Source organism: Suricata suricatta, chromosome 8 (assembly GCF_006229205.1).
Source record: "Suricata suricatta isolate VVHF042 chromosome 8, meerkat_22Aug2017_6uvM2_HiC, whole genome shotgun sequence".
In the NCBI taxonomy this organism is placed as follows: Eukaryota; Metazoa; Chordata; class Mammalia; order Carnivora; family Herpestidae; genus Suricata; species Suricata suricatta.
Window position 1 is genome coordinate 3318634 of NC_043707.1, and position 23509 is coordinate 3342142.

The window sequence follows — 23509 nt, forward strand, 5'->3', positions numbered from 1 at the left end:
CAATTGGTGCCAACCATTCTGCCTTGCCCCCATTCGTTAAAGATTACCACACCAGGGTCACTGACTGCCTCTCCTGCTGGGGCCCAGGGGTGGAGTCTGCAAGGTGGGAAGGAGGAAATGGCCCTGAGGGTCCCAGTGTCCCCCTGCTTGCCTCTTGGCAAGGGCAGGTGAGGTTCTGGAAGACGAACCAGGACGCAGAGCCCTGTTTTCCAGGCCAAGAGCTTCTGGGGCTGGGTAACTACTAAATTTTAAAGCTTCCTTCCCACTAGGCTGCATTTTGGGTGTTGGGAACATAGAAGAGTAGATAGGTGGGTGCCCTCCAAGTGGGGTCCATTTGAGCTGGCTCATTGGGCAGCGAAGTCTGGTATGGGCCCAGCTGTTGGTGAGGCCCGAAAGGGATGAAGCAGGCGGGTGGGGGGATGGGAGAGCAGTCCCCTGGGTTGGCTGTCTTCTCCCAGGGGAATCAGCCCCCGGAGCTTCTGTAAACAGAGTGTCAGAGGCAGGAAGAGGGCTCTGGTAATGAGCAGCCCAGCTGGATTCCCTCCAGACCATTATCTGGCCCAGGGAGGGAGGATGAGCACACACGTGCCAGGCTGGGGGCCTGGGCACTGCCTGTCCCCACCTCCCCCAGCTGCAGACTAAAACAGCTACCCTGGGATCTGTGGGTCCAGAAAGTCAAATGGGGTTGGTGGGGGGTTGCTGTCCCAGGGCATTTGCTGGGATGGCACCACTTTCTCCATACCCTGGAGATGGAGGAGCGGGGATCAAACACAAGAAGCCCCTCAGGCACTGCCCAGACCTGTGCTCTCCTTAGGAAGCTTCCTCCGGCAGGCATGGAGATGCCCTGGGCAGGAGATGGGTCCACAGTCTCTGACTCTCATTCCTGACACCCCCACTACTGCCCTGGGGGAGCTGGAGCAAGTCCCACGTAAAGATATTTGAGTCCCCGTGGGGTCTTATACGTGAACCCCATCCCTGAGCTGGGCAGCTCCTGGGAACAGGAAAATGGGGTCTCACCTGGGCCCAAGAGGCAGCTCCCACCTCAGCAGGCCGGTCAGTCGGTCCCCTTTGATGACCAGAGAGGCGGCTAGGGTGAGTCTGTCTCACAGAAACATCCCTGAGCTCTTGGAAAGGGCAGCAATGCCACCTAAGCCGGTTAGTGATCCCTCCTGTAGCCCCCCTCAGCTCCCCTTAAGAGTCCCTCCCTGAGCCAGGGAGCCCAAGGCTCTGCACTGCCAAGAAAACCAGCTCCCCTCACTGCTGTGGAATTTGCAAGATTTCTTGGAGAAGGGGGAGGGTGTGTGTGTGAGTGTGTGTGAGTGTGTGTCAGAGCACAGCCCAGTGGGCGTGTGTCTGCGCGCGCGTGACTGGGACAGGGTTGTGTTTGGGGGCGGGCCGGGGTGCTGCGGGAGTCTGAGTGCACCACAGGCGGAGAGGGGCTCAGCCTTCTTCCTTTTATCGGTTTCCACATTCCAGAGTCAGCCGGATTGCTTTCTCTCAGCTGGCTGGGCTGCCTGGCCGGCCAGGCCCTAGGCCTCCCCCACTTTTCCTCATTCCAGCCTCTCTGGGTATGAGGAGGCTGAAGCAGGCTCCCTAGAGCCACCTTGGTTTTGGGGGATAGAGGCAGGCAAGGGGCCAGTTCTCCAGGTTGGGGACGGTCCCCCCAACCAGTCTCCTCCAGGGGAATGCAATAAGGCTCTGACATTCCTCCACGGCTGCCTGAGAGATTTAATTAAAGAGGGAGGAGAGAGCTGGCTTGCATTGAGAAGGGGCTGGGGCAGTCACTGGGGCCCCTACTGGACCTGGGCCTGGATGGGCAGCAGTAAGAAGTGAGAGACCCAGGTGCAGGGGGCTAGGTGGTGGCTCCTGAGACACTCAGGGACCCCAGGGTGGGCCATTTCTGCCACAGGGAAACTGAGAGCCCAGGGCACGGCAAGAATGAGGCCAGGACTCTTGTAGGGCCACTTCCTTCTCAGTCCCTGCCTAGGCCTCGGACAACCTGGGCCCAGCTGGCTTGGGCTGGTGGCCTCCCTTGGTGACTAAGGTCTGTCTCTGGCAAATTCAGGGTTAATTGCCGGGTTAGGTCCTTCCTTGATGAATGCTTGGCCCTGGGTGGGGACAGGGCAGCCAGGCAGCCCCGTGTCTGACTGAGCCCAGCCCCCGTGGCATCACACCTGCGTGTGCAGATGGTGGCATCTGGACTGGCCCATTTCTAGTTTGGCTGTAGCCACCAAACAGCTCCCGGGGCAGCAGGTGTCCACTCCCAACAGAGTGGCACCTCTCCTGACTGAAATGACATATCTCGCTGCCCTGAGGGCCCACTTGAGCGAGTGGCTTTAGTCACTGGTCTCCTAGTGGGCTGGGCTGACAGGTCTGGTAGCTGCCAAGTCACCCATGGTGCCAAAGGCGGCAGCCACTTGGGGCCACTGCCTTGGAGGAGTGGGGGCAGTGGGGAGGAGGGCCCAGCTCCTGCTCTGTTAGCGCTGCCAGCCAGCCACACCTGCCGCGTTTGTTGGGGATCCAGACCCCTCCCGGACAGGGAGATAGGGCTGACTTCCAGACTGTCCCCCTTTGCAATCTTCTGCCCCAGCATCTAAACCCTATAGAGGTGACTCACCCAAAGAGCTTCTCCCAAACACAACTCTGCCTGGGCCTTACCCCTGAAAGTCTCATTTAATTGGCTGGGGTTGGGGACAAGGGTGGTAGTGGGGGGGGGAGAGCATCAGGAACTTTCCAAAGCTTCCCAGGTGATTCTGACATGCAGCTGAGGTTGAGAAACCCCTGGGGTTATAGGTGGGAGACAGAAACCCAGAAAGAGAAGAAAACTGGATGGGGTCATGAAGTCGTGTCTGGGCTTCATCTGTAGAATGAGCAGAGCTGGCTGGAGCGGTAAACAGTAAGGCAGAGAGGCCAAGACTAGTAAGGACCCCCAGCTTCATCACAGGGTCAGACTAAGGCCCCCACCCCCACCTCAGCCCCTTCCCCTGAGGGCCAAGGACAGACTCTGACCTCTCTGCTTTGCTGTGCCCCAGGGATGGAGAGATAGGCAGACCCAGCCCAGGCTCTGAGCCTCCTCAGACACGTCAGCGAAACTGGAGCCAGCCGTCCTGGCCGCCGGCATGGTCCCCGCCTGCCTGGGGGGTTGGCAGACTCCTGGGCTGGGCTGCTGCCAGGCCTGGCCAGTAGTACTTAGCCTGGGGGGGGGCCCAGCACTGAGAGCCAGAGGCCCAGTCTCAGAGTCAGACGTGTAGCACCTGACCCCTGCACCCACTTTGCAGTGTCTGGCATAGGAAGGGGCTGTGCTGGTCTCATCTGTCTATCTGTCTGTCTGTCTGTCCGGCCCTATTTCTTCCCCAGCTTTGTGGCCTTCCCAGGAGCAGGGAGATGAACAGCCTAAGGTCTGATGTGGTCACACAAATGCCTGGGTTGCACCCACTCACCAGTCCCTGCCTGACCCAGTGCCTGTGAGTGGGTGCCTCCAGGTGTCCCCCATGCTCACATGTGGGTGGGGGCACCAGGGTCCCCCTGAGAGCTCTTCCCTCTGTTCCCTTCCCCCACCTCCAGGTCATATGCTGAAGGGGGTGGCCAAAGGTCAGCTCGCTCCCCCACCCACTTCCAGAATTAAAAACTCCTCATCACTCATACTCTCCCTTACCTGAGGTGGAGGACACAGGGCAGCCTCTGCATGGAGGCCTCTCCCTGGACCCAGGGGACCTCCTGTCTGTGCTGAAAGTGACACGAAACCCCTCTCACACCACGGCATCCTCACCCCTCTCACACCATGGCATCCTCACCCTGTATGTGCCAAAGGCCGGGCTCAGGTTTTATGGGTAACACCTTCAGTAACTAATGTTTACTGAGCACTTAGCATGTGCTCCAAGTACAAACTAAACAGCCCTGACAATGAGGCGCTATAACCAGGACCCCTCCCTGCTCCCCGCCCTCACAGATAGGAGGGGCAGTGAAGGGCCATGGCCAGGCTCTATGCAGCCAGGCTGGGACTGCAGACAGCGGGACCTTACAGCCCCATCCCAGCAGCTGTCCCCTGGAGGGCAGCAAGGCCAGCAGCAAGCACCTGGGCCTCTGTTTCCTGCCTCTTCCCATCACAGCATGGCGGGACCAGGCCAAGGCAAGGCTGCAGAGTCCAGGTGTAAGAGAAAAGACCTGGACCCCTTTGCCTCTGCCCTCCTCCCACCCCGCCCCCATCCCCCAAAGCCCCAGGGCTGCCTCCAGAAGTCTCCCCTCACCCTCTGTAGAGGGAAAGGTCCTACCTCTCTGCCTCGGGTCAGGAGATCAGATATCAAAGCCCAGGCCCCTGATCCTTCAGAGCTGCTGGAATTGTAATGGCCAGGGTAGCCGTGACCTCCCAGGAGACACCCCACCCCCAAAGCACACACACACACCAGAACGAGCCCCGACAGGCGGAATTGCTCCCAGAACTTGTTAAAAGAACTTTCCCATTTAAAAACAAACAGAACAACACAGAACTACAACTCTGGGTACTCAGAACAACTCCGGAGAGTGAGAGTGATTTTACTGGGGTAAAAATGAGGCCCAGAAGTGTACAGGGACTTGGGAAGCTACTCAGGGGCTGAATTTGGGCCCACACTCAGGTCTTTATCTCCTGCTGCCCTGCTGCCCACCTCCTCCATGGTCAGTCTTCACTTTCTCGGTCCCTTCTAGGGGCTATGTGGTCTACTCTTGGTGCCAGGACAGCCCATGGCGGAGCACCCAGAGCCACCAGCACCCACCTTCTCATTTCCCAAAGCCTCAGTGCGGACTCCTCACTAGGCAGGTAGAACAGGGTTCTGCATCCTAGCTGCTGCCTGCTGGGGTGTCCCCAGCCCGGGATGCCAATGCTCTTGCTCTGACCCAGCCCCTGCTCCCCACCAACTCGGCCAGATTGCCGCTCTATGGCTAGACAGACCTCCAGCGTTCTTGCTTTCCTCCCCTGTGATAACCTCATTGGGCCACCAGACTCTGGGGTGAAGCCGGGAGGCCAGGCAGATGCCCCTCCTCAGTGTAGCCTGGGGAATGCCCTCCAGCATGCACCCGAGCCCCCAGGCGCCATGCCCTAGCACTCCCAGTCCCAGGATGTTGATGCCTGGGCACACAGCGAAGAAACAGAGGTTCTGAGAGAAAGCCAAGGGCTGTGGCCTCATGGCTGGGATGCCCCTGGCTTAGGCTGCCTGGCTGGAGCACGAGCTCTTAACTCTGACCTTCTGCAAAGCCCAGGGGGAGCTGAAGCCGCAGGGGTGGCCACGTGTAGGGTCCCCTCCCACCCTGGAGTCTGGCTGCTCCTTTCCTGACCCTGCCTGTCCCCTGGGGAGGGCTGATTCAGGGGGAAGCAGCTCACCCCACACGTGGATGTGGGGGGGTGGGGGTCGCACACAGCCCACATCTGGAGGCTGGGCCACACCCGCTGCCTTCTGAGTCAGTGAGGGTGGAGCAGGTCCACTCCGGGGAGGAGGCTGGGTGCGGTGCACGTAGCCCCCTTGGGACGGTGCTGGTGCCAGCAGGGCCAGGGGGGCATGAGGCCTTCCTGGTTCTGGTCCACACGTCATCTGAAGGTCAGCACGAGGCCCTGCCCCAGCACTCACTCAGCAAAGGTGAGCTAGGCATGCTCTGGGACACATGGCAGCAGGCAGGGTCTCCCCTCAGGGCGGGGACAGTAGAGCCGGGACCTTAGACAGCCAGGGAAGGGGCACCAGCTGGAGGCCTCCCTGGCTGGCCTCTGAAAAGCGGTCATCGGTGTTAAGTGGGGGGCAGAGGCTAAGAGCCCCACTTCCCTGGCAGAGGGGACCCTACAGGCAGGCTGGGCCTGGGCAGGCACAACCTGGGTAACAGTCCTTTACCTGGAGCTGGTCTCCCCAGAGACTTGTCTAGTCTGTCCTGGGACCACTGGCCCCCCTCTTCTGCCTCACATTGCAGGAGCCCATGTTCCTGGGGGAGGAGCCCGATGGAGGGCAGCAGGGCAGAACAGACTGGGTTGGAGGGGGCATGTTACCTGCCATGGCCTAATGGCTGTCAGGTGTGGGGGAAGGGGAGGCTGAGGCCCAGCACAAAAGGCCCTTGTGTGGGCAGAAGGCGCCTGGAGGGGAGGAGTGCCGGCCTCAGGGACTCTAGGGGCCCAGAGAGTGGGGACTGCTGCTAGGGTGGCCCCTGGGCTCAGCGCAGGGTCCTGAGTAAAGGGGGGCGCATGTTGGGGCCCCATTCTATCTTGAGCAGTTCCAGCTATGAGCTGGGACCCGGAGCAGCCGAGAGAGCCCCTCGCTACCCTGGGCAGGACTGGGCCCCACATCAGGAGGAAAGGACCGTCACAGGCTGTAGGCCTAGCTGCACCTGGACATGGTTAAGGACCTGGGCTCCAGCTCAGATTTCCCGGCAGTGGGAAGGCAGCAAGTCACCGTACCTCCTGGAGCCTCCCCCCCACCACCCCCCGCCAGTCATCTGGGAGCAATGAGAATAGTTTCCACCTGCTGTGGCTTTTGGGGGCACGATGCAAGGGGACTGTAAATGCTGTGTGCTAACAGGAGGGAAGATCTGCCCGCTGCTCATTCTCAATGTTCTGGCCAGAGCAGAACCCAAGAAATAGCAGATAAACCAATCTGCAGAATGTTTCTAGGCCCAGCCCTGTTTCTGGGGCCACCTTGCAACCAGTGTCCCTCCACCTGACCCCGGGTCAGTCCAGGGAGGCCAGGACCCCCCACCTCTAGATCTGTCGTCACATCTCAGATGGGGGATCTGAAGACCAGGGTTCCCTGCCTCCCCCCCCACACACACAGGGGGGCACCTGCCAATGGCTTAGGCCCTCCTCTGCCCCCTCCTCTAGAGTGTCCCCCACCCTGGCCAAGTCCTGGCTGGCCCTCAGCTCCCATATGGGGCAGGTCTGACTTCATAAATGGAAAAACACCGATCCCATAGTTTCCGTGTGAAGTCTTCCCCTGCGGTCTCTGCTCACTTGGAGGACACAGAGCGTGGCGGCAGGGGCCAGCGGCGCGGGGCAGTCAGCTTCTCTGCTTACGCGCTGGCCACCAGCCCCTTCTCTCCCAGACACTGCAGGGAGGGGCTGCTGCTCTAGGACCCACCATGCTCCCTCCTGGCCTGTCCATTTCAGCAGAGGGGAGCGGGGGAGGAAGGTGGGGGCGGAACTGCAGAGAGGGCAGAGCCTGATGCTTTCTGACCACATGTTCTCCCTGCGCTGCAGAGGCAAGAGGGCTGGGGTTAAGGAGAAGGGGATTTTCATGGTTACTGAGTGTTTGGGGGCCAGCCTCCCTGTGCGCACATCAGCCCACTAAACCCTGGTGACAGCGCAGGAAGTAGCAACTGATATCCTAACGAAGTCATGTGACTGCTCGAAGTCACTCAGAGGGAGTGATGGGGCCAGGGCAGGAACGAGGCCGCGGCACTGGGGACCTGACTCATAACTACTGTGTGCTGTCGGATTTGGGGGCAGGGAGTGACGAAGGGGGCTGGGAATTCCCTTCTGGGTCCTTCCTGGCATGGCTGTCCCCTGGGCCCCTGACTCATGGTCTCCTGTCTCTACCACTTCTCTGCTCCCAGGACCCAGAAGATGCACCCCAGAATCCCCTTGCCCCCACTGCTGCCGCCGCTGCTGCTGCTGCTGGCTGCAGGCCCCGGAGTGCAGAGCTGCCCGACTGGCTGCCAGTGCAACCAGCCGCAGACGGTCTTTTGTGCCGCCCGCCAGGGAACCACGGTGCCCCGGGACGTGCCACCTGACACCGCGAGCCTGTATGTCTTCGAGAATGGCATCACCACACTCAACGCAGGCAGCTTTACCGACCTGCTGGGGCTGCAGCTCCTGGACCTGTCACAGAACCAGATCGCCAGCCTGCCAGGTGGGGTCTTCCAGCCACTCGCCAACCTCAGCAACCTGGACCTGACTGCCAACAGGCTGCGCGAGATCACCAACGAGACCTTCCGTGGCCTGCGGCGCCTAGAGCGCCTCTACCTGGGCAAGAACCGCATCCGCCACATCCAGCCCGGGGCCTTTGACACACTCGACAGCCTCCTGGAGCTCAAGCTGCAGGACAATGAGCTGCGGGCCCTGCCCCCACTGCACCTGCCAAGCCTGCTGCTGCTCGACCTCAGCCACAACAGCCTCCCAGCCCTGGAGCCTGGCACCCTGAACACTGCCAATGTGGAGGCACTAAGGCTGGCCGGCCTGGGGCTGCGGCGGCTGGACGAGGGGCTCTTTGGCCGCTTACAAAACCTCCATGACCTGGACGTGTCCGACAACCAGCTGGAGCGAGTCCCGCCAGCCATCCGGGGCCTGCGGGGCTTGACACGCCTGCGGCTGGCCGGCAACACCCGCATTGCCCAGCTGCGGCCCGAGAGCCTGGCTGGCCTGGTGGCCCTGCAAGAGCTGGACCTGAGCAACCTGAGCCTGCAGGCGCTCCCACACGAGCTCTCTAGCCTCTTCCCCCGCCTGCGGCTCCTGGCGGCCGCCCGCAATCCCTTCAACTGCGTGTGTCCCCTGAGCTGGTTTGGCCCTTGGGTGCGGGAGAGCCGCGTGGCACTGGCTAGCCCAGAGGAGACGCGCTGCCACTTCCCACCCAAGAATGCTGGCCGGCTGCTCCTAGACCTTGAATACGCTGACTTTGGCTGCCCAGCCACCACCACTACGGCCACAGCACCCACCACAAAGCCCGTGGTGTGGGGCCCAACTCTCTCACCTTCCAGTCCAGTTCCCACCGGGCTCAGACCCACGGAGCCTGCCACAGAGGCCCCCAGCTTGCCCCCTGCCGCCCTGCCCACTCTGGGAGCTCCTCCGCGGACCCAGGACTGCCCAACGTCCATCTGCCTCAATGGGGGCACCTGTCACCTGGGGGTGCACGGCCACCTGGAGTGCCTGTGCCCTGAGCTCTTCACGGGCCTCTACTGCGAGAACCGGGTGAGGCAGGGGCCCCAGCCCAGCCCTGCCCCAGCCACACCGGAGCCACCGCAGCCCCTGCCCCTTGGCATCGAGCCAGCAAGTCCCACCTCCCTGCGCGTGGGGCTGAAGCGCTACCTGCAGGGCAGCACTGCGCAGCTCAGGAGCCTCCGCCTCACTTACCGTAACCTGTCGGGCCCCGACAAGCGTCCGGTGACACTGAGCCTGCCTGCTTCACTTGCTGAGTACACAGTAACCCAGCTGCAGCCCAACGCCACCTACTCCATCTGCGTCAGGCTTCTGGGGGCCGGGCGGGTGCCTGAGGGTGAAGAGGCCTGTGGGGAGGCCCGCACACCCCCAGCCATCCGCTCCAACCATGCCCCTGTCACCCAGGCCCGGGAGGGCAACCTGCCACTCCTCATCGCGCCCGCCCTGGCCGCCGTGCTCCTGGCCGCACTGGCTGCCGTGGGGGCAGCCTACTGTGTGCGGCGGGGGCGGGCCGCAGCGGCCGCAGCTCACAGCAAAGGACAGGTGGGGCCAGGGACTGGGCCCCTGGAGCTGGAGGGGGTGAAGGCCCCCTTAGAGCCAGGCCCCAAGGCGACTGAGGGTGGTGGGGAGGCTCCACCCAGTGGGCCGGAGTGTGAGGTGCCTCTCATGGGCTACTCGGGGGCCAGCCCCCAGGGGGCCCTCCCCACTAAGCCCTACATCTAAGCCTGAAGGCGACAGGCTGCCAGGCCAGGCTCTCAGCCCTGCTGGGACCCGCCAGCACCCTCCTGCTGCCAGACCAAGGAAGTTCTCAGATCCCTACAAGGAGGACACATCAGGGTGAGGGCTGTGTGACCACGGCAAGATCCCGCCCCTCAGTCTCCTCATCTGTGAGATCCTGGGACGCAGGGGACCACCTCTAAGGTGCCCTACGCCTGAGTGCCTACAAGGATGCTGTCAGCCCTGTCCTCCACAACGTGCACCTTCCCTGGGGTAGGGTGGGACGGGCCCTGCCGTGTGCTGGTAACACAGACCCAGGGCTGCCAGGTCCCTTCCCAGGAGACCCTGGGGGCAGTGAAGGAAGCCCCCAGAAAGACAGCAGAGGGAGAGAAAGGTTGGGGATGGGGCATGTGGCCCAGCCTCAGCCCCAAGGAGCAAAGGAACAAAAAAAAAAAAAACTGGAAAGACAGACGCTTTAGGAACATGTTTTGCTTTGGTTTTTAAAAATATATTTATAAGAGATTCTTTCCCATTTATTCTGGGAAAATGTTTTTCAAACTCAGAGACAAGGACTTTGGTTTTTCTAAGACAAACAATGATATGAAGGCTTTTTGTAAGAAAAATAAAAGATGAAATGAGTGTGTTTCTCTGGCGTGGCCCCAGGTACCTGGACGGGTGTGGAGGGAAGCGGGAGGCTGCTGAGGACGGTGCCAGGATGGCCTGCCCTCCCAGGATCCTGCCCTGAGCTGCGTCTGCCCAGCTTCAGCTAGGGTGCCTGGTCCAGTCCCTCCGTGGAGCCTGGGATGCAGGCCGGAGCCAGGACGGGAGCTGGGCAGCTCCTGACCTCAGAGGAGAGGAACACGAGGGCAGCCTTACCCTGCCCAGGCTCGGTGGTCAGACACCAGGGACTGCACTGCCCCTGTGAAGCTGAGAGGGCTCACAGCAGATAAAGAATAAGAGGGTCCGCAAGGGCTCCTCCTTAGAGAAGGGTCGACCTTCCTCTGGGGCGGGGGGGGGAGGGGGGGTGCCTCCTGCAGGAGTCTATGTCCAGGGCTGGGTGGAACACAGAGCCCAGGGCTCCCTGCAGTCCTGATGCCCTTCCGCACGGGCTCAGACTGGGAAAGCTTGCCCCTGGCCTCCTGTTCCAGCTGCAGAGAGGGGCCCTGGCAGAGGGGCAGCCTGGATCCTGAACGGCAGGAGCCCTCTGGTGTGTGGAGGAGAGACCCAGCCAGGGCTGTTAGGGGGCAGATGGCCCAGGGACAGGACCAAAGGTCTGAGCCTGGCTTGTGAAGGCCTGGTGGCCCTGTGATGCCCCTTTACTCTCTGCATTTGGTATGTGCCCAGGCTTTCCAGAAACCCCGGAAGTGGGAGTGTTTTCCAGGAAGGCTGCAAGCTGTGTGGGGGCAGGGCCAGGGATGCAGAGTGCAGCTCTGGTCTAGACTCAGTGCTGGAAGCTTCGGAACAGGGGCGGATACACAGCATCTTCTCCTGTGACGTGGGACGGGAGGTCAAGTGGGACCTGAGGCCTCAGAGAGGTGCTGTGAATGCTGAGCGAGGCTCCCCAAGGCCCCGTGCCTGTGTCTCCTCTGTAGGTCATGGCCTCTGGGCCCCACCAGCCTCACCCTGGCTAGAAGGAGGCAGCCCAGCCAAGCCTGGGGAGCAGGCCCTGCGGCTCAGGGCGTTGATGTCAGTGCCGAGTCAGGCCCAGCCACGCGAGGCTCTGGATTCAATTAGTGGCTGCTGAGGGTTCTGGCATGGGAAGGGAGGAGGTGGGCGGTGGGTCGTGTCGGGCAGAGGATGGTGGCAGTGAGCCTGGGTGGGGCCCCTTCTTCCTTAGGCAGCGGCGGCAGCCCAGGTGGATTTCCTGTGAGCCTGGGTCCCATTAGGGGAGCGGCTACAGCGAGGCCTGCCCTCCCCCTCGGCAGCCCTGTCAAAGGGGCCATTGTGGGCCTGCGGGCCGCTGCTGAACACAGCACGGCTGCTGAATAAATGTTTTCACTGCAAAGCGAAACCTGGCCTAGTGGGATGGCAGGGAATGGGGTGGAGGCGAGACTTAAAGAAAGAGGGCTAAACGCTTACTCCAGCCCTCCTGGAAAAGGGACTTGGAGTATCCCAACAGATCAGAGGCTAGGGGATGAAGGAGGGCCATGGGCAGAGTGGGAGACCAAGCTAAGAGGCAACCCTTAGCCAGGACGATGGGGCTCTGAGGCAGGGTCCAGGATCGGATGTACGGAAATGCCAATTCTGACTGCTGGGTTCTTGATGCCACAGGCCCTGTGCCATATGGGCTACACGCGCTCCCACTAATGCTCAGCAAATCCTCTCCAGAAGAGAACCACAGCCTGGTAGAGGTGAGCCGGGAGCTTGCTCACCGTGGCAGGAATAGGATCCCAACACAGGCTCCCTGGCCCAGGATGGGGTTGCCAACCATGTGGGCATCCAGGAGAGGGGCAGGGCCACCGAGAACAGCAGAAGCTCCACGGTAGGAAGCAGTGGAGACAGAACCCCAGCCTCCACCCTGCACGGACTGGCTGCTGGGCTGCTCTCAACAGAGGACCGACTTCCCTGGCCTCAGCTGCCTCTGCGGTAACTTGAGAAGAGACAACCCCACCTGCCTGGGGCTGACCATTCCCCCACCCAGAGGCATCAGGCTGAGACAGGCACATTTCCGCATCTCCCAGTATAGAATGTGAGCTGCTGCTTTGGTGCCAGACCCTGCCCCCTACCCTCCCACCTCCTCCCTGCACTGAATACAGCTCCTGGCACAGCTGGCTTTATGGACAGGCCTCTGATGTCCTGCTCTTCCCCTTACTCTTGGTGGGGTGTGCCCCACATGTGATGAGCAGGGAGGATGACACAGGTGGGGGGCTGTGACAGGGGCCCCTGGGCTCTTCCGGGGAGATGACCGGGAGAGGCGTGTGCCTGACCTCTGGCCCCCTCTAGCTCTTATAAGAACACACACTGCTTTGCTCAAATCGAGATGGAAAAGCTGTAAAAGAAACTGGGGGCAGGGGGGGAATGCGGTGCACTGGAAATCCATGGCTGTCCCCACATTTGACACCCTGGACATCTTCAGTCCAAGTCACTCAGCAGACCTAACACTCCAGGGAGCCTGGTCCACCCGCTTCACGGAGGGCTGGAGAGTCCCCACTCCTCTGCCAAGGGTGTGGCCTGGCAGGGCAGGGGCCAGGAATGGGGGGAAGGAGGGGGCGGGACACCGGCCTGGCCACCCATCTGGGAGTGATTTGAGAAATTCCAGGCCTTGCTGGCCCTGCAAAGCTATTCTTAACTGCTGTAATTACAGGGTCAGCCTTGGCCAGTGGCACCGTGGGGTCTGGGCATCATTAACTCCTCCAGGGGCAATGCTGGGGATGGGTGGGGGCTGCTGTGCGGGGGAGGGGGACCCATCAGGAGCCAAGGGTGGAGCCTGGAAGGCAGGAAGTGGTGGGTGGTGGAGGACTTGATGGCTAGTGCTGGGTCCCTTTTCTGGGCTGGTCCAGCTCCCTCCTCCTGCTGGGGAGTCTTGTAGGGAAGGAGTTATCTGGCCTGGGGAGGCATGGAGGATAAGCTGCCAATGCAGCCTCAGGGCCTGGAAGCTCTTAGTCTTCCAGCACAGGGGGGCAGTCACCAGGACCCCAGGGCCCAGAGAAACAGAAGCCTTGCCCTGTGTGGTTCTGAGGTGATAGATCTCACTCACCCTTGCCTTCCTCATCTGCAATATGGGCCTCACTAGCTCCCCGGCCTCTCTCTGGGTCGTGAGAGGGCGATGGGAGTGGAGGGTCACTGCCGCAGTTACTTACCCCTTCCCTGGGAGCTCTCAGGTAGGGGGTGACCTGGCAAGAGCTCTTAGGGCGTCAGACTTCCCCAGCCACAAACATGTCCATGCCACATCCGGAGCTTGGACAGGTCACCATGCCTTCTGTGACTCAGTTTCCCCAGTCATGAAAGGAAAGAGGAAGGGGCTGGATGGATAGTCAAGGGATTGAGACCCTCTCCCGACTCTGACCTTCCCAGATCCCTGCCTGGAGAGCAGCAAGCCCCTCCAAGAGTCATGGCAGAGCAGGGCCAAAGCTTCTGAAAGGGAACCAGGTCCCTGCCTCCTCCTACCCGTGCCAGACTGGTCCCCCACTCTCCTACACCTTGTTTCCTCAGCTGCGACAGGGGATCATCGCCGACAGCCTCCTGTGCCTAAGCCACAGTGAGCCTAGGTCCCCCTGCATAGAGCTGGCTTGGCCCAGACCCATGGCACCCCCACAAATTGACACACACTTCCACAAAGATGGAAAGATGAGGTGCACTTGTAGTTCGAAGCTGCCCAGGCGCACTGGACCCCCACCCCTCCCCAAAACCACCAGAGACAGGCGCATGGCCGGGGCTGAGGAGGTGCCATAAAGCCTACGAACCTGCCAGCCTGACTGTCCCCACCCACCCCAGTCCACCACGTCCACCCAGCAAAGCTTCAGTCTCCTCAACCCTCAGCTCCACAAAAATGGCCACAACAAAATCAAGTGCATGTCCACGTCTCCCACCCAGGCGCCTGCCGGGTCACAGTCCCTCCCTCAAACACCAAAGCACGCCGACGTGAGCCGAGACTGAGGGCCCATATGGCCAAGGCCGACTCTGCTGCTACAATCCACGTGAAATGGGGTCAGCAGGCGACCTCGTGGCCCAGCTCAGGCACTCTGACCGCTTTGGTGATCAGCCCGTCACTGACAAGACCGGAACCAGGGAAGGCGGTGCCAGCTGGACTGGGCCCCTCCACTCCGGAGGCCTTGCCACGGCATATGAGGAGCCCTCCCCAGTGGTGGGGGGCTCAGGACCGGGACTCAGGACATCATCTAGCCCTCGACCCTCCCCACTGCTCCATCCCCGCGTGCCGGCTGCTCCTACCCGGGTGAGGTGTCCAGGGTGAGGCAGGTGAGGGCGCTGCAGAAGTGCCGCGTGTCCCAGAGCTTCACTTCACGTTCACGCATCTGCAGGGAGGGAGCCAGGGGGGGCTCAGAGAGGCGCATCCCTGGGAACCCAGTGCCCGAGGAAACAGCCTGGACCAAGGGCACCTGCCCCAGACCACAGCTAGGATGGTGGGTGGGGGTGGTGAGTCATGCCAGGGAGGGGAGTCTGGGTTTGCATGTCCTGCCCCTTTAAGAACTCTTAGGTGACAAGGGACAAGGGGCGGTTCCCTCCATGGACTCTGGTCCCTGGGGGGGCAGAGGGGGCTGCCACAGTTCCCAGGGTCATGCTTAGCTATTGCAAATGGAATCTGCCAGTTTTCAGCAGCTGGAGGTCCCCTGGGGCTCTGAGACCCAGCTGCACACAGGGCCGTATATGGACAGACCTAGAGCAGGCTAGCTGTCCCCCACAACCTCCAGGCTTCATTCCTACCCTCTTGGTATGGGTGCCCTGCCCATCTGGGAGGAGCCCTACCTCGTTGAATCCAGTGGACACAAGGTGCTCCTGGGTGCCCGTCCACACCAGCCGGCCATCCTTGCTGTTCTTGTGGGCCTCTGTGCTCTGGAGGAAACAAAAGATGGCACTGAGCCATTAGGGCCTCCTGGGGGGTGGACACCTGCCGGAGTGCCCCACAGAGGGCAGGAGGGGCCAGGATGGTGCCCCCCAGAGGCTAGCTGGGGACAGGGGAGGCTTTGTATCACTACAGGATGGACCCCAGCCTCACCTTGGCTGAGGACAGCTCTGCACCCAGAGGGCCGCCTGGCCACGAAGCTTGGGCTCAGTCTCCCTCCTCCAAAGGGAACTGTTGGGCCATCCTGCCACAGTGACGGGGCCAGGGCAGCGCCACATCCTTGTCCTTGCAGGTTCCTAGACTGGGAGGCACTCAGTTGCTGGTCACCAAACTCAGGCTCTGGGGACTGCTGTGTTCTCTCAGAAACTCATTCTTCTCATTTGGGAGTGGGGGCTCGGGTTGCCTGGGCTGCCTGAGCACCAACTGATACTACATCGAGAGCAACTGGCCTCCTGCAGATGGAGGGACAGCAAGCATCCTGGCTGCCTCCTGACTGCTGGGGGCTGGGGAGAGGGCCTGGTGCCAGGCTCTAGGGCACGGTCCCCGGAGAGTGGAGAGGAGAGTGGAGAGCGGAGAGTGGAGAGCGCAGAGAAGCGCTCCTCCTCGCCCTCCTGCAGTGCTGGAGCTGCCAGCAGGAAGGCTTCCTGGGCCCAAGGAGGAGAGGCAAGTTCACACCCCAGGCAGCCTTGTCCCCAGGGCCCAGGCAGGGGGGGAGCAGAGGGGGCCAGAGGAAATGCAAACAGCTCCCTCCCAGTCACCTCGCCCCTGGAGCCTGAGACCAAAGACCCTGTTACCAAAAATAGCTCACCCCAAACTGTGGCCAGCTTCCTCCAAGCTTCCCACGATCTCCTTGGGAATGAATGAGGGAGGGAGGTGGGCTGGGAGGAGCTGGCCCAGCGCCCCCTCCCCAGCCCACGGAGGCGGACCCCGGCGTGGGAGACCCTGGAACGGCCCATGTTGTTTAAGGGGCTTTTCTCACTGCTCCCTTCCCACCCAGCGGCCGACACAGGAAGTGGGGGCTGAAGCCTGAGAACCAGGGCCCGCACCCCTCTCCACACAAGGGGGGCTGTGGGGCCGGCACGGTCAGCCGTGCCCTTGCACCCCCGAGTCAGTGACAAGTGTCACATCGGCTCTCCCTCTCATTAGTGTGCCAACAAGGCATCGTGCATCATTCATTCATTCAACAGACAGTCGAGGCTCCCCAGGCCAGGTACCATGCAAGGAGCTGGCTGGTCACATGGGGGAGAGGGCGCTGCTCACTCATTTCTGCTTTCGTGATACAAGTGGGGTGTTCAAGCCACACACTCCACTGGGCGCTGGGGACACGGTCAAACAGAAAGGGTCCCCAAACTCTCAGAATACACAAGTCGGGAGATGGAGATGAACCAAACAAATACCTATGTCACTACACGTTATTAAAAGGCCTAGGAAGGAGCAACGTGGAGGCTAAGCTTTGGAGTCGCTGCCTGGGTGAAACCTGCCACACTGATGGCCTCCTCCTGGCGTGAATCACTCAACATCTCTGCGCCTGTGTCCTCATCTGGAGAAAGAGCGCTGAGCACCGTTATTGGGTCCTCTGTGGAGGGCTGTTGTGGAAAGTAGTGTAAGGCTGGCGAACGTTCAGGGCTGTGTCTGATACACATCTGATTCGCATGTTTCTAAAAACATGGTAACAGATGGGGCGCCTGGGTGGCTCGGTTGGTTGAGCGTCCAAGTCTTGATTCTGGCTCAGGTCATGATCTCATGGTTCGTGGGTTTGAGCCCTGTGTCAGGGTCCACACTGGTAGTGTGGAGCCTGCTTGGGATTCTTTCTCCCTCTGCCCCTCCCCTGCTCACTCACTCTCACTCTCCCTCAAAATAAGTAAATAAACTTAAAAAGAAAAGGTTTTAAAGTGACATAGGAGTCGAGATGGGAAGGAGATGGGAAGGATCAGAGGTGCGAGGAGGCAGGCAGGGGAAGGAGCACCTGTGAAGAGTCTGGGGCTTGAGATCAAAGAGGCCAGCCCACCTGTAGGGAGTAGGGGGCGGGGGAGGCGCCCTTGAGCCTGCAGGGCATGTGGATCAGAGGCACGGGCTGGGGACGGAACATACCTTGGCCCGTCTCCCACCTTCCTATTTCACACACAGAGAAACCAGAGGCTCAGAGAGAAGCAGCCACCTGCATCAAGTCACCCAGCAAGACAGCTGTCAGCTAGCTGAGCCTCCTGTCCCATGGGTTACTCTTCTAGGTCTGTGTGAGAGGGAACTGAGGCGAGAAGACACGAGCAGCTGGAAGCCGGCAGAGAGGGAACCGGAAGAGGCTCAGGATGTCCACAGAGTGGTGGTGGTCTCTGAGGACACTGAAGGCACCAAGGAAACCAAGACCAGGTAAAAGCTTAGCCCGAGCCCAGCATGCCCACTGTGGGCTCACCTAGCTCTGTGTGCCCAGGGGCCACAGGAAGCCCCATGGGCAGGAGAGGGGTGGCCACCCACCCCTCCACCCCTATCTTCAGATTACTACAGTGATGTTCATTTTCAGAATCAGCAAGTTCTTCTCCCCTGACCTCAGTGGGACTCAAGGAGGAGGAAGATCCCTCTCTCCAGATCCCCAGACGATCATTCTCCTGGGAAGGGGGGAGGCTGGACCCCAGGCAGCCCGCTTGCCTGAAGTCCCAGCAGTCATAGGAGGCTCTGGGGGGAACTGTGGGAGGTAATCCCCAGCCTGCAAGCCAGGCCTTGGGCTTTCCCTCTCACAGCGGATGAGGCAGCAGGGCACTCTGCTTACGGACAAGCCCCTCAGTCCCCTGTGTCTCCCCTACACCTGGCCCCAAGGAGAGAACAAGAGGGGCGGACTGCCCAGCACAGGGGCGCTGAAAGCAGGCACATACCAACATTCCAGCCATGTACAGCCAAATCCCACCTCTCTGTCACCACGGCAACATTTCCTGTGTCGGGCAGGGCAGCTGGAGGAGCAGCCCTGGGCTCCTGGGCTCCTAGACTCCTTCATCGGGGCCAGAGGACCTTCTCTGGTGTAAGAACCCACCCACCACAACCTATGCTCCTCTCTGGCCAGGCTTAGTCTTGGGCTCCAGACGCTGGCCCCGGGGCCTGCCTGATGCACTAAAAGGCACAGGTCCACCAGGCCATGCCAGAGGTCCAAGGGGTCACCCCAGGCCTGTCCTGATGAGGGTGCTGAAGCATCACTACTCCCTATAGGAGCTGCAGGCTACTTCCCTGGCATGCCTGTGGATTCAGGGCCTGGGCCACCGCCACCCAGGCTAGGGCACAGTGACCAGGCTTCAGCGTCAGACGGAGCCAGCCTACGCCACCCAGCTGTGACCCTGGGACAGAAATGACCAAAGGGCCAACTTTACAGGACAATCATGAGGGTGGAAAAAGACTGTGTGTGCCAAGAACCCAGGATATGACAAATGGTCATAAATGCAATCTAGAAATGAAGAAGAGGACGTGAACGGGAAGGAGCTGCCCAGGCACCCCCTGACCCAAGCTTAGGTCACTCAGGGTCCACAAGAGGCAGCAAGAGGACTCCCCACCCAGCCTTCAAGATCCGGTGACAGCCACCAGGGCAGGGAGGGCAGCGCATCCTCCTGTGACTGCCCCAACAAAGCCCCCCTCTAGTAGGGAAGGAGGATCTCCAAAGAAGGGGCTCCCAAAAGGCCTCTCCCCTGAGCTGGCCCCTCAGCTCACACCGACCCTGGCCGCCAGCAGCGGTTTTCCTAATAGAAGCCAGGTGTGGGCCAGATGCCCTGGGCGGAAGTGGGGGGCAGGGCCACGAGGAGGGCAGCATTCCAGGCTCTGCTGCCCCCGCACGAGGGAGCACACCAGCGGCCGAGCACAGGCACCAGCCCAGCAGCTGCGAGGGGGCAGGAGCCACCCACGCTCTTCCCAGGTCTCCCTGGCCCAGAAGCCCCATTCAGGGGGGCTCCCTCTCGAACGAGATCCTCTCCCCCTCTCTTCTAGGAACTTGAAGTCCATTGGACGGCAGCCACTCTGTCTCCACCTCGGCACCGTCATGGTCCCCCACCCCCGTTCGGTGGAGGAGGAGGCAGAGAAGGAAGAAAATGTTCAGGCTGAGGGAGCTGCCCTTTCAATGCCCAGTCACGGCATTTCTGAGCATAGAAAGCTCCATCAAGGCCCCCTGCTCATACCCACACTGCTCTGAGACTCAGCTGTCTTACCAGCCCCAGGGCCACAAACCATGAGCCCACCTCCCTGGGAAGCGCAGCCGCTGGGGCGTGGAGTGGGGAGGGGGCTAAAACCACCCCTGCCCAGCTTGGTTCACCTACCTGGCGGGGACCTCAATTTGGCCTTCAGCCAGTCAGCAATGGAACTGACTGGGCTTTCTGGGGCAAAAAGCTGCTATGGCCTACCTGAAGGGGATGCTGTGTGTGCGTGCGCACATGCGCGGGCTACCAGTGTGGGGTGGGGGTGGGGAGTGGGGGAGGGAAGCCCTCCCATCCCCGGCTACTACTGGTTGGGTGTAGGCTGGCAAACTGCCCTTGACCCCAGGTTGGGAACAAGTCCTAGGGATAGAGATGGGGCACCTGTGTTGGGCCTGGGGCTTCGAGCTCTTCCCCTGAGGCAACGGCAGGACCCTGATCCTTTCCTTTCCTGAGACCACATGGGTACGAGGTGGGCAGCTGTGTCTTTCTGGGTCCTCCAAGGCTAACCTCTGCCAACTGTGCCAGGAAGGGTAGGGGGCAATGAGGGCCTCAAAGAAGGAGAGGGAGCTGGACTCTCAAATTCACTTCCTAAAGCCACAGGATGCCTTCACTGGACGCCTGTGGACAGCCTGGCAGCACTGCACCCTGTGATCAAAGCCAGGTACTCCCAGGACCCCGAACATGCTGCCCAGAACAAGCTTCCAGTAGCAGAAGCCCACCTCCCAGGTGACCCCTATACACCCATGCGGCCTTGGCCAAGGGCACGGGGTGTGGCAGAGTCTTGGCTAAGAGGCACAGCCTGACCCTGCCTGCACCTGCTGGAGCCAGGAGGGCCTCAACCCAGCCCCCTGCCCACACAACTCACCTGGGAGGCCCCGGGCTTTGCTCTGGGGTCGAAGATCCGCAGCTGCTTGTCCTGGAAAAGCAGAGAGGAGTAAACAGAACGCACTTAGCACAGACAGGGCTCGCAGAGGCCAGACTGTCTCCTCCACCTGCAGGCTCTCTTGGTCCTACACCCCAGTACACAGGGTGCATCGTGCACCAGGGGAGACCTCCCCAGCCGGCTTCCTGCTCACTGCAAGGGACAGGTCCCCTTTCGTGCCCCAATCACCCACGATAGAGACCTCAGTGAGAAGAGTTCGCATTTCCTGAGCACCTACTATGTGCCAGGACTGCTAACAAGCATGATCTCTCTGCATCCTAAGCATCTTATGAAGCAGTCCTATCACTATGGCCCTTCATAGAGAAAGAAACTAAACCAAATTCTAGGCTACCAGCTGGTGAATATTTTGCCCTATACTCAGCCCAGCCCAGAGGGGTGCAAAAGATGATGTCATTTCTACACTTAAAGAATTTGGTGTCTAACCAGGACAGTGAGCTTATACATCCTACCTATCACTCAGCATACAGTTACTGACTCAGGTTACCTAAGGGTGGAGAAGGGAAGAGATCAAAAGATATGTATGTGTATTGTAATAAAATATCCCTACCCTTATAATAAGGACTTTATTCCTGTGGAATAATTGGTCTGTGTGTACATGCAAAAAGGGGCACCTGGGTGGCTCTACTGGTTAAGTGTCCAACTCTTGATTTCAGCTCAGGTCATGATCTCATAGTCATGAAATCAAGCCCTGCACTGGGCTCTACACTGAGTGTAGAGCCTGCTTGGAATTCTCTGTCTCCTTCTCTCTCTGCTCCTTCCCCTGTGCACGCATTTGTGCACAAATGCGCGCATGCACACACTCTCTCTCTCAAAATAAATAAACATTAAAAAAAGAACTTTAAAAGCTCACAAATGTACATGCCTAAAAAACTGGGGAGAGAAGGGGTAGAATCTGCATTGACTGGCCTCTTAATGGCTTGGCCATGATAAACTGTTAAGCGCTACAAAGAAGGTGCAGAATAACATGCGTGGTGTGACTGCTGTGGTAAAAATAAACAAAAATCCCTTTTGTCTGAGCACATTCCTGTAGCTTTTGCAAGCTGGCTAAGCAAGGAGAAAGGTCTTAAACAGCCTGGGCTGTGCATTAATGCTCAGTACTGGGAGGAGGAAGGCAAAAGGTGATTTGCTTTTCCTTTTCATCTTAGCACAGTTCCACTTTGTTTCCATCAGCATGGGTTAATACTTTCATATTTTGAAAAACAATAAAGCAGCAATAAACAAGTTTGAAATAAAAAACCAATATCATTTACATCAGCACTAAAAAAATTGTAACACTTAGCTATATACCTAGCAAAATATGTACCAGATTTATGGGAAGGATACAAAACTCTAATGAAAGGAATCAAAGAACTAAGTAAACAGGAAGATATTCCATGTTCATGAACAGGAAGAATCAATATTGTCAAGACGTCAGCTCTTCCCAACTTGATCTACAGATTCAATGAAATCCCAGTGAAAATTCCAGCAAGTTATGTTGTGGTTATTGAAAAACTGATTCTAAAGTTTATATGAACAGGCGTAAGATTCAGAACGGTCAACACAATACTAGAGGAGACCAAGTTGGAGGACGGACAGTACTCAACTTTAATTTTTGTTTTTGTTTTTGTTTTTTTATTTATTTTTGATACTGAGAGAGACAGAGCATGAGAGGGGGAGGGGCAGAGAGAGAAGGAGACACAGAACCGGAAGCAGGCTCCAGGCTCTGAGCTAGCTGTCAGCACAGAGCCTGATGCGGGGCTCGAACCCACGACCATGAGATCTGACCTGAGCCGAAGCCGGAAGCTTAACCGACTGAGCCACCCAGGCGCCCCCCGACAGTACTCAACTTTAAAGCTACATTAATCAAGACAGTGTACTATTGGGATAAGGATAGACAAATAGATCAAAGGAACAGAATGGATGCCCCAGAAACAGACCCCCACAAATGTGGGGAATCAAATAGCTATGTTCTGGTTAAGGAGATTATAAAGAATGCATTGCAAAGCAGAACCCTGCTTTCTGGCCTTGCTGAAAACAGCAGATGGGTATCTAATTAATTAATCTGTCTACAGGGGTTGGGTCCGGCCTGTGTTTGTGAATTCCTTAGACCATGTTATCTATGAGTGTCTTATCTTGTTCTCCACCTGGCTTTTGGCATCTGCTCTTTTGTAGTCTTCAAATGCCTTGTTTTTATTTTCATGCTTTCTTGTTTTTTTGTAGTCTTGTTTTTTCCTGTTTTTTTTTTTCAAGCGTAGCCACCGACATATTGCTCAATGTTTTCCCTATGGCGTAAGCCTGATAAATGCAACTCACAGGTGCTTGAGAGAGGCTCAGAGAGACTCCCCTTAGCCTCCCTCTCACCTCTTGTGACCTGCATGGAGTCTTGAGTAACCCCTTCTGCCATCCTCAGCTTTGCTGGACAAAGCCTAAAGCTGAACCTACACACAAATGCAGTCAGTTGACCTTTGACAAAGGACTGAAGGCAACACAATTGAGAAAAGACAGTCTTTTCAAGAAACAGCACTGGAACAAGTGCACGTCCAACACATGAAAAGGTCAATCTAGACACAGACATTACATCTTTTACAAAAATCAACTCAAAGTGGATCACAGACCTACATGTGAATGCAAACTTACAAAAACTCTAGATAATAGAGATAATACAGCGCTAGAGTCCAGCTCCAGCAGTCCAGGGCTCCCTGAAGGATGGACGGTGTTGGCAAAAGAGAGCGTGAGCGCCTCAGCTTCTTTCTGATCACCAGGCAGGCATCTCTGCACTGACCTAAGAGTATGCTTTATTTATTGAAAAAAAAATGTACGGAGTACAAAACAGAAGTGGCAATTGCCTTAGACAATAATTTTTGGTAACAAATCCTTTGGTATGTAAAAATTTCCCAGAACACAGATTGGTGGAAGACTCCTGCATAATCTTTACCAGTAGAGACTGAAGTAGGTGACTAGATGTTTATCATATGGGGAAGGGATCTTTAGCATTCAAAGGCAAGGGTTAGGTCTTTGTGAGCAGGGGTCAATAGCCTGTTTTCCAGGGGAAGAAAAACAGGTTTTCTCAGGAAATGTAACATTTGCTCCTATAATCACAAATGAAGAAACTCCTATAACAAGTTTTTTCACAAGGTACAATTCGCATATTTTTAACATAAGAAGGCAAGTCACTCCTGATATCAGTCAGTCAGGTGCCTTGGGGGTCAGTGCTCAAGCAGAAAATGAGTGGGGGTTGAGTGGGTGTAGACGCAGATCTGGCGGTTGGAGGAAACCCGCCTTACTTCAGAGACGGCTCCCAGCAA

At 58.6% G+C, this 23509-nt stretch overlaps 2 protein-coding genes across 2 annotated transcripts in view; one reads left to right on the forward strand and one right to left on the reverse strand.

Annotated features, from left to right (window-relative positions):
* CORO7 (coronin 7) overlaps nt 1-23509 on the reverse strand; it is a 55962-nt gene that overhangs the window by 13438 nt on the left and 19015 nt on the right. The window contains exons 7-9 of the mRNA XM_029946006.1: nt 20148-20198; nt 15023-15109; nt 14489-14571 (exon numbers count right to left, since the gene is read on the reverse strand). Coding sequence (XP_029801866.1) covers nt 14489-14571; nt 15023-15109; nt 20148-20198 — 221 coding nt within the window. The remainder of the gene's footprint in view (nt 1-14488; nt 14572-15022; nt 15110-20147; nt 20199-23509) is intronic.
* Nucleotides 7563-10243, forward strand: VASN (vasorin). The gene has a single exon (XM_029946010.1). The coding sequence runs from the start codon at nt 7574-7576 to the stop codon at nt 9602-9604; it is 2031 nt and encodes a 676-aa protein (XP_029801870.1). The 5' UTR covers nt 7563-7573; the 3' UTR covers nt 9605-10243.

Coding starts and splice junctions, on each gene's coding strand:
- VASN (XM_029946010.1), top strand. CDS start 7,574: ATGCACCCCAGAATCCCCTTGCCCCCACTGCTGCCGCCGCTGCTGCTG.